The sequence below is a fragment of the Dreissena polymorpha genome, chromosome 15, assembly GCF_020536995.1.
Source record: "Dreissena polymorpha isolate Duluth1 chromosome 15, UMN_Dpol_1.0, whole genome shotgun sequence".
NCBI classification, from domain to species: Eukaryota; Metazoa; Mollusca; class Bivalvia; order Myida; family Dreissenidae; genus Dreissena; species Dreissena polymorpha.
In genome coordinates this window covers 18,514,251-18,531,190 of record NC_068369.1, presented here as the reverse complement: position 1 = coordinate 18,531,190, position 16,940 = coordinate 18,514,251, and the positions used below count along the sequence as shown (strand labels likewise).

Sequence of the window (16,940 nt, the reverse complement as noted above, 5' to 3'; positions counted from 1 at the left end):
TTTCACCTCGGAAACATTTTTATGCTTAAATGCACTCTGACACTCAGGTTAAGGTCATTTCAAGGTCAAACGAATCGCCACCAGGGATATAGTCACCTTATGGACTTTCTTTCTAAAAAGTAGACCATTTAAGGGGATATAGCTCTCTTTTGGATTACCTTTTAAAGAAGTGGACCAATTTGTAGCTTTGTTTGTAACAAATACTTTAAAACAGTGCTGTTCTTTGTCTAATTGTGAAGTATTAGTTTGTGTGTGTGTGTGTGTGTGTGTGTAACATAGTCTAATAGTCCACGCTGGTACATGTATGTAATCCCCATGCTTTAGTAAATACAATACCTGTGACTGAACTACTAACAATTGCTATTGGTAAGAGAATTAAGTCAAAATTTTGTGTTTTGCAAATTCTTTGCAAATTTGTTCCAAATTTTTCTGAGCATAAACTCATTATGCTAATTATTTAGTAAATTTTCAGAATAAAGACATCATAGAATTTCAGTTTTCTGCTTATATCTCGCAAAACAAGCTTAATTATTGCACTTCCTTATATTGAAACTTGTTTGAACTGAAAGGGTGTATCTAATCTTTTCGAATATCCAAACTGCAATTACCTGATTATAAAAGAAGAAACTTATATCTGTCTGCCAAGATATCCAATTGCAAACTTTTCAATAATTAACATGTAAAAATATTAATGTAACTCTTCAACTGGAGTATAATTTATGAAAACTTAGTTGTATTGGTAATGGCAGACATATTTCAGCTAAATATTTCTCATACACTATGCATCAAAACTGTTTGCTGACATTTTGAATCAGAGAGAACATATTTTAAACAGTCAAAAGCACAATTTAATTATTTTATCTGCTAGTGCCAACATTTGATATAATTTTTACACAATACTCACATGTATTTCTCACCTTTTGCTTTATCGATAATTTGTGTCTTGTTCTGAGAAAACTTTGCATAATGCATGTGCGTAAAGTGTCGTCCCAGTCCACACAGGCTAATCAGGGACGACACTTTCCGCTGTAACTAGATTTTCGGTAAAAAGGGACTTCCTTTAAACAAAAAATACCATTAAAGCGGAAAGTGTCGTCCCTGATTAGCCTGTGTAGACTGCACAGGCTAATCTGGGACGACACTTTACGCACATGCATTAAGCCCAGTTTTCTCAGAACGCGACTCATTTGATTTTTTGTCTGACTTGCTGTTGTTGTGTTCTCAATTAGACTACCAAATTTTCAGGGAAGATGCGCAAAGTACAGTACATTTATTACAGCTCATTTTTGCTTGCTCTGGGTTTGCACGCCTTTCAGGGTTGTCTCTCTTGATCATAACAGTTGCTTCCCTTTTAAAACAAAATACTTTTTGTCCTTTATTTTCTTTGATGTGATTTATTTAATATAACATGATGGTAGTTACTTGCCTTCTAGTTTTCTTTTAAACATACTTGATATTTTGGGTATTTTTATTTTTAATTTTCTTTATAAGAAGAGATAACCCTGTTGGCAAGATCTCTTTTATGGAACATTTTATTTTGTATGCATATATCACTAGTATTTCATAGCAGATTGTTTTCAATGGATACAAACATAAACTGAACTTTTCATAGGAAATCTGTCCAATAGACAACAAAACATTTTGAATATTATCTTTCACTTAGAAAGCAAAACTTCTTGTATAATTGATATATAGATCTATCATTATTGCCTGTGTCATGTGAAAATGGGTTTCATGACATATATGGCCAGCAAAGCTACAGACCAGCCTGTGCTAAGTATTTTCCAGCGCTTGTATTAATCAGTTCTGCATATGACTATAGTAATATATGTGTGCAAAATGTAGATGTGTACTTTTAGATCACTAAACAGATTTAACGTTCTTGAAAACACACTGTTACTGCTTACATAATTCAGTTGACTGGCATTTTGAATTGCATGGATAGTGACAGCCATGAATATTGTACAGCGCTTGCAAGATGGGAAGTCTGGCAGCTATTTGCAATAGTATTTATCCACTTCAAAATTGTTTCCATGGATTTCGTTTGTAGGATGGAAGATAATTAGGAATGTGTTATCTAAATTATGCCTTTTTAACTTAATTAATTGGCATATGCACCAAAGTAAAAAGAATTGTAATTTTAAGCCATGATATGCTTCCATGGGCTTTATGCCCTATGTGCCAGCTACAGACCAGCCAGCACATCCACGCAGTCTGGTCAGGAGCTACCCTGTCCGCTATAAAGTCACGCAAGGTTTTGAGGTCTCATTAGGGGACGGGGCAGCTCCAGACTAGACTGCGCGAATGTGCAGGCTGGGCTGGATCTAGGCATGCTGTCTGCCTATGGTATATGACCCATATTGGCTCAACGCGGCTTATTATCCCCCGCCATAGGCGGAGGGATATTGTTTTGGCGTTGTCCGTCCATCCGTCTGTCTTTCCTTCCGTCTTTCTGTCCGTCCGGCACTTTTGTGTCCGGAGCCATATCTTGGAAATGCTTTGGCGGATTTTATTAAAACTAGGTTATGAGTATATATATGGTGAAGAGGATGAGGCACGCCAAAAGGCATTGTACACCATCTGTTAATAATGGAGTTATGGCCCTTTGTATTTTGAAAAAATGCTTTTTTGAGTGTCAAATATAACACTTTTGTGTGCAGAAGCATATTGGCGGGGGATATCAATTCAATGAATTTGCTTGTTTAATTTCTCAGGACTGCTGATTATTAATATCGGACGTGCGATCTTTCAACATCTCTATTGCAATCAAAGACCGTACATATTCTTGGTTTGTACTAAATGCTTGGTGGTTGGGTCATAAAGATTCTGGTTTTGGTAAATATGCATAAGCCTCTAATATCAGAAGTTCATGTTCTCTGAACAAAAGCTTGGAGAGAAGGAATGATAAAAATGGTTAAAAGTAATTTTTTGAACCCTTATAAAAAACTATGTTACTTAAAATTCAGGTTTATGTTTTTGCATGATGGTATAAGCATTAAACAACATTCAATATTCATATTAACTGAGGTAGTGTCACTAGTGTGCCCTTCATATGATGGCAACAGTTCAGTCAAATATAACTTTTAAATTTCCTACTGTTAGAAATCATTCATTAAAATGGCATGCAAGTTGTGAGAAACAAACTTATGAGATTAGAGCAGTTTTTGCCTGCAATTTTTTATGCTCCTCCAAAATTTATTTTGGGGGGGAGCATATAGTCGCCGCTTCGTCTGTCCTTGCGTGTGTGTCCGTCCGTCAGTGCACAATTTTTGTCTGGGCTATTTCTCAGCAACTAATGACCAGATTTCAATGAAACTTTATGGGAAGCTTCACTACCAAGAGGAGATGTGCATATTATCAGCGGGTTCTGGTCAGATGATTTTTCACAGAGTTATGGCCCTTTGGAATTTTCTATAAAAAATTCTTGTCCCCCCCCAACTACTGTGCCCTCAAGACATTTCCTTTTATCTGAATATATAGTGCAATATTGTGACAAAAAAACCTTTGGGGAGCATCACCTGTCTCCGACGGTTTCTTGTTATCTTAATATTTGGACTAATTTCTTAGGGGAGGTTGAAGTAAGTGATGGAAACCAATTATGGGTAAGTCGAGGGTAATGTCAGATCATTGTCCTGCCATAGTCTGTGGCTTGTCGGCCATTTTAAATGACCTTGATGTGACCTTTAAAGGTCAAGGGTCATATAATAAAGGATTGCATGTGTGTTTGTTCATCTGAAAATGAAAATGTTAGTTGAACAACAATGACATGTGTGATATTGACAGTTATTAAATTGTATGCAATTCAGCAGTCATGTTTTGTAACATAGTCAATTGCATGTTTAAATCTGTTTGTTTTGTGTCAAAAATAATTCTTAAATACAGCAATTTAAATTAAAAATAAAATAAAACTAGCATGCTGTGTAATTGCCTATATAAATACCCTGTTAATGCCAAATGTGGCCTGCATAGCGTCAGACTAGCCTGTTCATTTGAGCAGTCTGATCAAGAGCTCACGATACCTTGTATGACTTGAGAGCAGACAGGGTAGCTCCTGACGAGGCTGAGCTATGCACAGGCTTACATGTAGCTACTCTAGCCACATATGGCACAAGACCCATTTTCTCACTCTTGCATCCACCACTGATTGAATAACCAGTTCAGTAAGGATTGTGATGCCAAGAAAATGCATGTATTCAGCGCATTATACTGGCAATATTTGGTAATGGAGGTTTGTGGGACACCACATCTACAGCACTGGTGCATGCCTGTTGAAAGCTGAGCTTCTTTGGGGTCTACATATTGTCAATTAAAAAAAATAAAAAAATGTAGTAATTGTAAGATCTTTAAGAATATTCATTAATTTCTAGTCTAATCTCATATTTGTTTCTTATGCTATGTAATTTTATTTAATAAACTGGTATGAAACATAATTTTCTCTCATTTATGTGTCTATATTAGCCTGTTTATATTGTATTATTTCCATGTTAAAAACATTGTCTATTTAGTGACTTAACTTCTACAATTATTCTGAACTTTTGTTATACTTAGATTATATAGTTGTATGTTTATGTGTAAATAACCTTGGGTATTCAAGTTGTACAGCAATTCAGTGAATATATTTTAAAAAACTCGTAAAGACATCTTATGAATATACAGACATTTTCTTGTCATTTCAGAAACAAGTAAGCGGAAGCGTTCCTGACCACCACATGCTGCATCGCCTGGCTCTGAATCGCCCCGTCAGCATGTCCGCATCCCGAATTCCGTCCCCGCCCATCAATGTTTCGCCTGGGTCGCCTGTATTCCAGCACCGCAGCCCCACGAGCCCAGACTCCTCTAGCACTCAGCTTTATCAGCATCTCCAAAGGTTACACCTCACTCAGCAGATTCGGCAGGTTGGGTCGCCGACGTTTCGTCGATGCAGCCCGCCCAATCTCAGTCAACTCTCAACTTCCGATAGTCCGCCTCCGTCTTTCCCAAATTTGTTACAGAATTATACCCAAGGACACCAGAGGGCCAGTCCCCCGCCAAATTTCCAGAACCTTCAGATGATCAAGGAAGATTCGATAGATCTGGACAAGAGTTCGCAGTCGGACAGCGAAGAGGACATGCTGATGCAAGATGGCACTGAGAATATGGGAAGGAAACTCCTCATGCAGGCGTTTGGGAAGAAACCGCAGATAAGTACTGTGAAACCATTATTATTCGTCCGACATTAATTTTCGCCTTTTTCGTCCTTCGACCGATGGACGAATTCAAGATCCTAACGAACAATCATGTCCCATATTTGAAACAAATAAGACTGAATTACCGTAGGCATGAGGCATTTAAATCCAGCGTAATCCACGCATATACTACAGGGCTCGAAATTAACACTCGCACACTCGCAAAATGCGAGAAAAAAAGATTGCAAGGTAAGTTATAAGCCTCTAGTATTTTTTGCAAATAAAGAAATAGTGAACAAAAACGAGTTATATTGCTTAATGCGTTCGACGGCGTGAACGCTAAACCGTAGGTCAATTTTTTGAACGTCCGAATAATCATATGCGGAAGCGCGCACCTTGTTTGTTGACTGGTATACTTATAATACAGATACACAGATGGTATTGATACAAAGAACATGAAACAGTCGACTATTCACACTCAAGTTAAATCCGGTTTTGACACAAAAGGGTGTTCATTATACAGTGTACTGACAACTGACATTTCCTGTAAAACGCGAATGCAATAAGGCTGTATCGAATGCGTCGACTTCGTTTAGGTATAATAGTGTTGATTTGCGCTAATTTTTAACAACTTTATTTCCCATTGTGTGCATTGTGTTTTTCAGGGGTGTTGCAGATTATACGGATTAAAGACAATACTATTAAACGCAATTAAAATATGACGATGTGTGATCAACACCTGACATCATAACAAAGAACGTGTCAATGACATAAAATAATAAGGGACAGTTACTATCACCTAAAATAACAGACTTGTTAATTGGCATATGCCAAACAAGGCCCACCGCCTGCAAGTGACTACCAAGTGTCACCTCTCTTTCCCCAGCACGATTTTTTCGCAAGCGTATTACATGTATTACAAATAAATCGGACGTTTTTTTTTCAAAACCAGAAATGGACGAAATTAAGAGCGGACGAAATAGTCATTTTTATGAAAAGGGCGAAATTTTGTGCCGACGAAAATAAATGGTTTCACAGTATAACGGATACTCAAGGTCATGTGACAGCAGTGACTTCCGATGGCGACTCGGAGTCAGAGAAGGGTGACAGTTTGGATAGTGCAATCGTTTCATCGCCCACTTCACCGGAGTCTTCTTCTCAGAGAGTGATGTCCCCGTTTGTCTGTAGTAACAGTGCTCCCTTCGGGACGTATATGCATTCAAATCTGCCTAGCATTCCAATGTACTCCACAGCAGCAACAGACTGTCAGCGGAACTCATATCAGTCGATAAATAAAAACTGGTATAGTGCTGGGCAAGACTATACGTCACATCCTTTCCAGGGGGTGGATAATTCGAAAATAGTTACGATTTAAATCGTGAAAGTTATAATGCTCATTCAGTGGTGTCTTCATCACCAGGAAACTGGGAAATCAGTAGTGAGGGAATTATGGATATGTATTCAAATATTGACAGAACGGTGGATGCTTCCTCTTTGGAAGTGGCCGGAGACCATGAGTTAGCGAAGGTTGGGTCTTACGTTAACGTGTCCTCAAAACGTTCAGTGGCAGACATCTTGAATGAGATTCGGAAAATCCTTGAACAAAGTGGCCCGCAGATAATGTACAAGTGTTCAGAGAACTGTTTCCAGCTGGCGAACTCTGATGTTGCTATGGAAGTGGAGGTGTGTGAAGGTGTTAATGCTAGTCGACTACAGGTGCGCCGCATATCGGGCGATAAAGGCTCATACCAACAGCTGTGTCAGGAACTGCTTGATGGCATCAATATATGAGAAGCATTCTAGGAAAATTGGGCTTAATGCAAGTGCGTAAAGTATTGTTCAAGATCAGCCTGTGCAGTGCGCAGAACTCATCAGGGACTACACTTACTGCTTTTATAGAATTTTTCATTTGAAGAAAGTCTCTTATGAACTTAAATCCATTTAAGGCTGAAAGTGTTTCCCCTGAATAGCCTGTGAAGACCGCATACTTTGACCTGGGATGACACTCTATGCTCATGCAAACAGCCGAGTTTTCCAAGAACAAGGGTCATATGATATTTATACTCCAGTAGTCATCAGCATTTTGTGTGGAATTCTTAGCTTTTTTTAGCAGCATGTATTTTTTTAACTAATACATTTTTTGGCTATTTTTTTATTTTTCAATGTGTTGTGCTTTTATGGTTTTCTACAAATCTGATAAAATTGTATGTCCTGTCTTTCTAGTTGAATTTCTCAGAAAATAAATTTGGCTGTTATGTGAGTCGCGTCATGTGAAATGGTCTTTTTCCAAATGCGGCCAGTGTAGCTCCAGACCAGCCTATGCAGCCTGGAGCCTTTTCACCAATATACGAATAACCAAATTTTTTTCGGCTCTGATTACCTTGTATTTGCCGAATAAAAGGCTCTTCAATCTCCTCTGGCTCGGTCCAATCTGGAGCCTTCCGACGCTTCATTTCGATTTTTTCAACTGACAGACACTCCATCTTAGAAGTTGTATCAGAAATGTCTGCTGCAATTTATGACACTATTTGGCGCGTTTTCTTTACTAGACAGTTCGCTTAGTTGCGACATTATAATAAAAAAACAATGTTATTGAATTCTATTTCTAAACGCGTTGGTGAATACGAATCCTGAGTCTGTCTTTTGTAAGTCTAAGTCTGAGTCAAAGTCAGACTTTGAGTTCAAGTTTGAGTTTATTATTGGTGAATACGGCTCCAGGGCCCGTATTCACCAAACAATTCTTAGACTTAAGTCTAAGAATAAAGAAAATTCTTTAAATTAGAAGATTTAATATTTTCTTTTACTTTGAGTCAAAAGTGGTGAAAAACCATCTCTATCTACATCATTATTCTTATAGAACATTTTGTGAATGACAATCACCAGTGGTAGTCTGTATATATTTAAACAAACGCATTTTTCTTGGTTCTAAGACTATTCTTTATTCTTAAGTCTAAGAATTAGTTGGTGAATATGGGCCCTGATCTGGAACCAAAGTATCTGTTTTTGGGACCATGAAACCTTGCAGGACCCTACAGCAGACACCACAACTGTGCAGGATGGTCTTGACCTACACTGGCTGCATATGGCATGATACCAATTTTTGCATGAAGCGGCTTTAACAAGAGTTTGCAATCCATACAATTTCTGCCATTCATCGTAATCATTTCATGATACCTCACCCGAAGAATCTCATTTCATTTGATGGATACACTTGCCATGCAATAGAGGCAATCTTTTATAGTGTCCATATATCGATAAATTGCACAAACATATTTTTAAAGTTTGTTGGCTTTGCAGAACCTCAAATTAGTGTTGCTATTTTGTTTCTTAGATTGCTTCAAATACATATTATTGCTTTCCATCTTGTACTCATTGGATTCCGTACATTTGCACAACCTCATAAATTTGTTAAATACCAGTCTTTCTACTGCAATTCATTGGTAAAAGAAGACTTCAGTTAAAACATAATACTTGTTTTTCATATCACACAAATATGATAGCATTTAAATATGTACTAAACAAGGTGCTTTCTTTTTCAAATTAGCCTCACTCTGTGAAAACCGGGCTTAATGTGTATGTGTTATGTATACATAGCCTGTGTTATGTATAGTCCAAGATTAGCCTGTGCAGTTCTCACATTAGCCTGTGCAGTTCTCACAGGTAAATCAGGGACAACACTTTCCGATTTCATGGAATTTTTCGTTTTAAGAAAGTCTATGAATACTGTGTCCTCCCTGATCAGCCTGTGTGAACTGCAGAGGCTAACCTGTGACGTTACTTTAAGCACATGCATTTAGCCCAGTTTTCCGAGAGCGTGGTATATATATTGTGTGTATGACTGTGACTTGTGATATTTCTTTTTACGTTTTTAAAATATTGTTTATCATACATCACAAGATTACTCTGAGTTGGGATGTAAATTTTTTATGTACATATTTGTACTAATTATGTTAATATTTTTCAAGAAATTCTATATGTCAGTATGTGTGTTTAATTGTGCATGTATTTGACTATGTTTCAAGATGGCATATGCAGATCTGAAGCTACTTTTGATTAAACAAGACGTCAAAATTGTTTGTTACAAATTTGGCATAGTGGCTATGTAATAGCCATAAAATGCTGTACATACTTTAAACAAAAACATAAAAATCTCAATATTTTTTATGAGGCCTGTTTCACAAAAACACAAAAGATTGTAGAATCTTGCAAAAACCTGTGGCTGTGTCAACATTTGGTCGCAGTACGTGTTTGCTTTGTCAAATTATATGCCTTAAAAATATTACAATATACCAGTTGGATGACAATGAATAACAGTTACATGTCAGCTGTGTGCATTAGTAGTGTTCATATCAAACATTAAAATATAGACAATAATTATAGAATTTCATAGAGAACAGTTGTGTGTCACCTATGAAACAGTCGCATTAACAGTAGCTACACAAAGTTATTATTACATGTATGAGAAGCTGAAGATCATAAGTATATGTTCTTATCTCTTTAAAATGCCATCAGCGTAGGTTGTAAGTACTGTTGTTGTTTGTACACTTCTGGAAATTATTAATAGTACTATTTTTACTTGTGAATTTCTATAGTCCTTTTTTCACTTAACTGCACAACTGGACATTATGAATATGTTAAACAGATAACATACTGTAACATGCTGTAATAGTTGAATTAGAAATTAATGAACTGGATTTCCCACACATATCTGCCTGTATCTGTCTCCATTGACATAAACTTGTCACAGAAAATACTCAAATAATTTTCCATGTATGACATTCAAATTCTACCTGTTGACTTTTATAATATACAAGTGTGTTTTTCCATTTATTATTATATTATGCTAGGTTAAAACTGGTTATGCCTTTTTTATATGCCATTCTCTTCACGGAACAAAAATGTACATTTGCAGTTTCCTCTCTCCAACTTGTCAAGTTTTTATCAGATCTTAACCAAATTTTCTGCAACTTTTGTTGGCATATAATGGGGGCAAAATTAATAAAAATAGCCAAATGGAGACAAACACTTCAAAGTTATTGCTCTTTGTTTATGTAAAAAATACAAAGCTTGCGGTTTCATCTCTCTTAACCGAATCTGAACCAAATTTTTCAGAATACTGTTCTATTAAAATGAAGGTTTAGTTCTATAACCGTCAAAAAAGATTTTGCATCCCATTAGGTAATTGTTTGTATGACAGGCGCAATTTTTCTTTATGACCTTGTTTCTATAACAGGGTGCAGGATTAACGGAGTTCACAGGCTGGACAAAATGAAAACATACAATTAAGAACTTTACTTTTGCAAATATATCAAGTTATGGGAATATGTTTGACAAAATCTTTAGTGCATACAAGGCAATTTTTCTTGCAGTATGTGTCAATATCTTAAGATTTAAGAATACATGATTGAATACGCTGGAAATCGGTGTCAAAATTGCATGCTGCGTGTAGCATAAGCGTGAATATGAAATCATTACACATAACATTTTTGGCCAAGAACAAAGGCTTATTAAATTATGTTATTCTGATGTTTTCACAATCCCATAAACCGCATACAAAATTGTCTATTATGCACTAGTTGAAATAATTGGAAAAAAAATCACTTACCGGTGTATTTGTATCCATGAACATCCATTTGTGAACCCCATCATGTCATGTGATCCTGCACCCTGTATAACATAGTTTTAACCCTTTCAGTGCGGGAACCGAATTTTAAAGGCCTTTGCAAACAGTTTGGATCCAGATGAGACGCCACAGAACGTGGCGTCTCATCAGGATCCAAACTGTTTGCTATTCTGATAGTATTCTTTAAAAAAAATCGAAGAAAATGCTAATTTTAGAAATTCAGCAGACGACATTTTAGCAGACGACAAATTTTCCAGCATGCAAAGGGTTAAAATTGTGCTGCATTTTATCACAGACGGCTTCTGCAGTTTTCAATCTCTATGTTTTTCCAGAGGAAGCACAACAAATGTTGATAAATATACGAGATCAGATAGTAATATTCTTTTGCAATGTCTGTCGGTGGTTTCATTTTCACCAAATTATTAAAAAATATATTACAAATTACTGTTATGGTTATTGTAGGTTTATGTATAATTTCCCAGTTTTTGGTTATGTCTGTATAAATACAGGACACTAGGAAGGTTACCATTTATGTTCTTGAGTTTGGTTCAAGCTGTAATACAATAGAGGATGTTGATAGAAATATTAATGGTCAAGTTATTGAAATTCAAAACTGTTCAATTTGTTTCATGGAAAGTTTGTTTTTTATACCTCATTGTTTGTCATTGTTTCATTTTTTTTTATGAATGCTATCTTACTTGTCTGTTCAGTTGTTATGCTTCACTACACAAGTTTGTATTTCAATGGGTTGTGATACTGAATTTCAAATAAAACAAAAATGTTTTTTTAACCTTATATAAGCGATTTGCTTTAAACATGTAACCACAGCATTACACACTTAGTTGTTTTCCTTTATATATGCAAGATTAATGACTTATGCTGGGAAGAAACGTACGAGGAGCAAATGTAGCAAGTATGACCTAGAAAATCAGTATGCACATATTTATGGCATAAAAGGGTAAACAAATAAACATTGGGGAAACATTTTAATGACAAAACAACAATTATATCTCAAACAGCTGTAGACAAAACATGTTGATTATAAGAAAACTTTGTCTTCAAGCTGAGCTCCAGATAAATTTGTATTTTTCTCCGTTATGTATAGTTGAATCCTACAGAATGTTTATCAATTACGTTTCCTTAAACAGCAAATGCAATTGGATATCGGAAGGTCATAATAATCCACCATGTCAGGATTTGAAAGTCCAGATAACATCTACTGTTCTAGCCTAGCAACTCAAAACAGGCTGAATGATGAATGTTGACTGATCAGAGTAGCCGATGCGCTAAGCAGCACGGTGTCATCATGATTAATGAGGAATGTTGCTATATCTTGCATTGACTTCTTCAAAAAATTCCATACTCTACTGCCAACTGCCGAAAAATTGGTTTATTTCACATGTACTTTATGTAGCTAATAGCATTATCAAATTTTGAATACTTAATTTCTGTTAATTAATGCATATGTTTACTGTTGTATTAAATACATTTTCTTTAAGCCTCTTTGCACGTTAGCTGGTGCTAAACAGTCAAGCTTTTATACAGTGTCTGAATAAAAACCCTGCTGTTTAAGTTATATTCATTATATATAGTTTATTTAGTATTTTTTAAGTCTGTGTTATGCCATCATATTTGTTTTGTGCCATTGTTCATGTCATTGAGTTGTAAAGTTGAATCATTCAAAAATTAACAAACACTTGCTATGCTTATTTAGTGTTTGTAGGGATATTGTTTGTTCTGATGCGGGGGGGGGGGGGAAGATTTTTTGTTGGGGTAAACAACTCGGAGAGTCACACTTAAAAACAACATTCTTATCAATTAGCACCACTTGGTTTGGAGAAATTAATGGCATTTTTTGGTCTTCATATTGAAATGGCCTGTTCTTTTTTAACAGTAACCCAGTGTGTTTTTTTTTAATATTTAATTTTAAATACAAAGTTCCGTGTACATGCATTACAAACTTTGTGACATCCTCCTGTATTTTAAATCTTCTGTATGGAAAACAGTTGTTTCTCTTTTACTAGTATTTTAATACTCTAATCCGTGTTTTGGCAATTGCAAAAACATTGTTACATTATCAGTGAATTAAAAAAAAAGATTCAATGGTTGTTTGAATGTTGTTTGACTGAAACTAACACTAAATGGTTGTATTTAATTTTCAACAAAGATGTGATCAGTGACTTTTTTTTCTACAGTGACGCTTTAAAGTAGTGGCATAGTGTGTGTTTGCTTATTTAGAAATTGCCATTTTATTACGACATCATCAAAGATTGTGTACCATGTGACCTGCAATGTTTTTATCTATTACCAAGGTGCTTCTATTTATTCTTAAGCTTGGTAATGACTTAACAAAGTGTGATAGTTGTTTTATTTTAAGATATTTTGACTGGCTCAAAAAATATATAAAAAATCAATTACCTTTATGTGTTTGTTGTTTATAGGTCCCAATACAGTATGAATACCATTTTTCAACACACTTTGTCTTGGGTTTCACTGACTTATATACGGTAAGTGAGCCGCTCTTTGGGAAAACCAGGCAAGATGCATGTGCCTAAAATATCGTCTCAGATTAGCCTGTGAAGTCTGCATAAGCTAATCAGGCATGACACTTTCAGCTTTCATGGAACTTCAAGATTAAAGGGAGTTTCTTCTATACAAAAATACATTCTAGGTGAATAGTGTGGTCCCCTATTAGCCTGTGGTCACTGTAGATTTTTATGGCCCCCTTTGAATAAGAGGGGTATATTGTTTTGCACATGTCGGCCGGTCGGTCCGTCCACCCACCAGATAGTTTCCGGATGATAACTCAAGAACGCTTAGGCCTAGGATCATGAAACTTCATAGGTACATTGATCATGACTCGCAGATGACCCCTATTGATTTTCAGGTCACAAGGTCAAATGTCAAGGTCACAGTGACTTGAAATAGTAAAATGGTTTCCGGATGATTATTCAAGAATGCTTAGGCCTAGGGTCATGAAACTTCATAGGTACATTGATCATGACTGGCAGATGACCCCTATTGATTTTTAGTTCACTAGGTCAAGGTCACAGCAACTCGATACAGTAAAATGGTTTCCGGATGATAACTCAAGAATGCTTTTGCCTAGGATAATGAAACTTCATAGGTACATTGATCATGACTGGCAGATGAACCCTATTGATTTTCAGGTAACTAGGTCAAAGGTCAAGGTCACAGTGACTTGAAACAGTAACATGGTTTCCGGATGATAACTCAAGAATGCTTATGCCTAGGATCATGAAACTTCATAGGAACATTGATCATGACTGGCAGATGACACCTATTAATTTTCAGGTCACTAGGTTAAAGGTCAAGGTCACAGTGACTCGAAACGGTTAAATGGTTTCAGGATGATAACTCAAGAATGCGTACGCCTTGGATCATGAAACTTCATAGGTAGATTGATAATGACTGGCAGATGACCCCTATTGATTTTCAGGTCACTAGGTCGAGGTCACAGTGACAAAAAACGAACGTATCCACACATTGGCTGCCACTGCAACTGACAGCCCATATGGGGGGCATGATGTTTTACAAACAGCCCTTGTTTGTTGTCTGGAGTATACATGTATATAGAAAAATGGTCCAAACATGCATTGTGGGGGCATCAGTGTCTGTGAAACAATTCTAGGTAAATGCTAATTTTTTTCATGTTAAACCTTCTTTATTCATCTTAAAATCCATTTAGTCGAGGCATTCAATGGCCAACTTAAAAATCCTAAAATATCTGTTACCTAGTCCAGTCCCCTTATATGAAATTTCACATATGGTGTGTCCCATCCATGTATGTTTCAATTTATTCTGAAAATTAGTTTTACCATTCATGAAAAATTTAACTAGGAGCATTGTGCACTAAGATGCTATCGGCTCTAAATTGTCCAGATTTGGAATGCAAAGATGAATTAAAATATCTTATTGAGCTGCTAGTCCGCAACCTGCTATGTCTTGCCATCGCTGGGGTTGCCATGGCAATTCTTATTTGGACTGATATCTTGCATTAGGTTTCTCCGAAGTAGCAGTAACTTCTTCCAGCTTCTCCTTGTGAATTCTGTACTGGTCCTGCTGATCTTTGACATGATCTCCATGCTGAGCTCCATCCCTTAAGCTCTGGCTCTTTCATAGCATCTGTTGGTGAGCTCTTGGAGTTCACTGCTGGTGTCATCAAAGAGGTCAGTGTCGTCAGCGAATCTCGAGTTGGAGATATGTCTGCCACTTATGGAGATAGAGTAGTGGTGTACTAGGAGGGTCTTTTGCATTATCTTTTCAAGGAAAATGTTTAACAGGACCCGAGAGAGAGCAGACTTCCCTTGACGGATGCCCGCAGATGTCCTGAAAAAGTTGCCCATCTCTCCATTTAGAAGAACTGCGCTGTTGGCATTTCTGTAGAGTTCTTGGGTGATTACACATGCAGTCTACAGCTTTTTTTAAAGTCGACGAAGTTGCGGAAGAGCTCATGTGGTCATCTCGTGGACTCAACAGCTGAAGTTCTGTTCCACTGTGCTCTGTCCAGCTCTGAATCTAGCCTGCTCAACCGTTAGCAGTTCGTAAGCCATATGTTTCAATTGGCTAAAGATGATGCGTAGCCTGACATTGCTTGGGTGGCTGCTGAGACTGCAGTAATTATCGTTCTGTTTAAGGTTGCACTTTTTCAGTAGGGGTATGACCAGAGACTGGGTCCACTCCTTGGGCTACTTCTTCACCTTCCAGATCGTCTTGCATAATGCCATAGTTGCTGCAGTCGTTGCCTCTCCTCCATGCTTTATCAGCTTTGGAAGGACATTGTCCAGTCCCGAAGACTTTTCTGGCTTATAATGCTCACTGCCTGTTCCCCTCTGCTTTGAGTACGGACGGACTTTCGTTGTACGCTTCTGGTATGGGATCGTTTTGAAGGAGATTGTGGTCTGATTGAAGCGTGTCATTATAGAGGTCACAGCAGTATTCAGTTTACCTGTTCAAGACTAAGGCACTCTGGATCAGGAGGTTCCCGTCAGCGTCTGCTGTAAAACTGTTGTTTTAATGCCTCAGCTGTCTTCTTTTATCACAGAGATCCATTATCTCGGTCGTAACCCATGACCTGTTTTCCCTTCTCTCTCCCAAGAACTGCTTCGGCCGATGACAGCAGAACCCCCTTGATGTTGTTTTTGATGGCGTCAATATGTCATTGTTTAGCATATTCAGGGCTGCAAACTTGTCACCTTAATGTGCTTGAAATGAACCTATATCTCTGAATCTTTCCATTTTTAAGTCAAATCAAATTTAATTATGCTTGATGCTGGTGAGCACTAAGTCATTGTCATTGTCGATGTCTTTGCAAGGAAACGCTCTTGAGTTTGGTGATGCTGGAGTTGAACCGTTGCAGCGCTAGTATGAAATCGATCTGTTTGTGAACTTGTCTGTTTGTAACAAGTCTGTCTGCTGGACGGCTTGTGTTGGTGCAGCGTGTTGGTCAGGGAGTGTTGGTGGCTTCTGGCGAACTCAAGAAGTCTCAACCCTCTGTCATTGGTCTCTCCTATGCCAAATATACCTACTTTCCCTGTCTTGGTAGGCAGCTGGTCCAACCTTGGTGTTCCAAGTCGTCTTGGACAATTAGGATGTCTTTTTTGAGACCTTGACAATGATGCGCTGTAATTCTTCATAAAACTGTTGAATCTCCTTGTTATTGTAGTCTGTAGTTGGTTCAAAGACCTAGATGATGGTGATTCTGTGAGGTCTCGCAGCGATACATATGGAAATAAGCCTGCTTGGGACTGGGGTGCAACTGATGACGATGTTGACTAATTCCTTCCTTACCATGAAAGAAACTCTGAGGCTATGTTTACAATCCTCCCCGCTGAAACATATCTTGTGCCCTCTTGATGTGTCTCAGAAGCCTAGCGATCTGGCATCGGCTAGTTAGATGATGTCCCAGCGTTCATAAATGCATTAGGCCTGGTTTTACCACAGCACTGCTAAAATTAAAGCCTTGATAGTAAATCCTTCAGATGAACAAGTTCAATCAAATGAAAACTTGGTGTGGTGTGTCCCATATATTTATGCTTTAATTTTCTTTTGACTAATCAATTTTACCATTCATTAGCAAAGTTTACCATGTTGCTATGGCATTTGGCTCAAAAGTTATATGGACATTTTGT

General features: G+C 37.2%; 2 protein-coding genes across 6 annotated transcripts in view; both read left to right on the top strand.

The window, feature by feature from the left end:
- LOC127859996 (serine/threonine-protein kinase SIK3-like) overlaps window positions 1-13,207 on the top strand; it is a 115,481-nt gene extending 102,274 nt beyond the window's left edge. Inside the window, exon 17 of the transcript XR_008039559.1 lies at window positions 10,535-13,207. The gene's annotated coding sequence lies outside the window, so the exon portion shown is untranslated. The remainder of the gene's footprint in view (window positions 1-10,534) is intronic.
- LOC127860000 (serine/threonine-protein kinase SIK3-like) overlaps window positions 1-13,207 on the top strand; it is a 28,018-nt gene extending 14,811 nt beyond the window's left edge. For all 5 annotated transcript variants that reach the window (XM_052397685.1, XM_052397683.1, XM_052397686.1 and 2 more), the window contains 2 exons: window positions 1,230-1,259; window positions 4,677-13,207. In XM_052397685.1, the coding sequence (XP_052253645.1) occupies window positions 1,230-1,259; window positions 4,677-5,219 (573 nt within the window). In that variant the 3' untranslated portion in view covers window positions 5,220-13,207. The remainder of the gene's footprint in view (window positions 1-1,229; window positions 1,260-4,676) is intronic.
- Window positions 13,208-16,940: the final 3,733 nt, after the last annotated feature.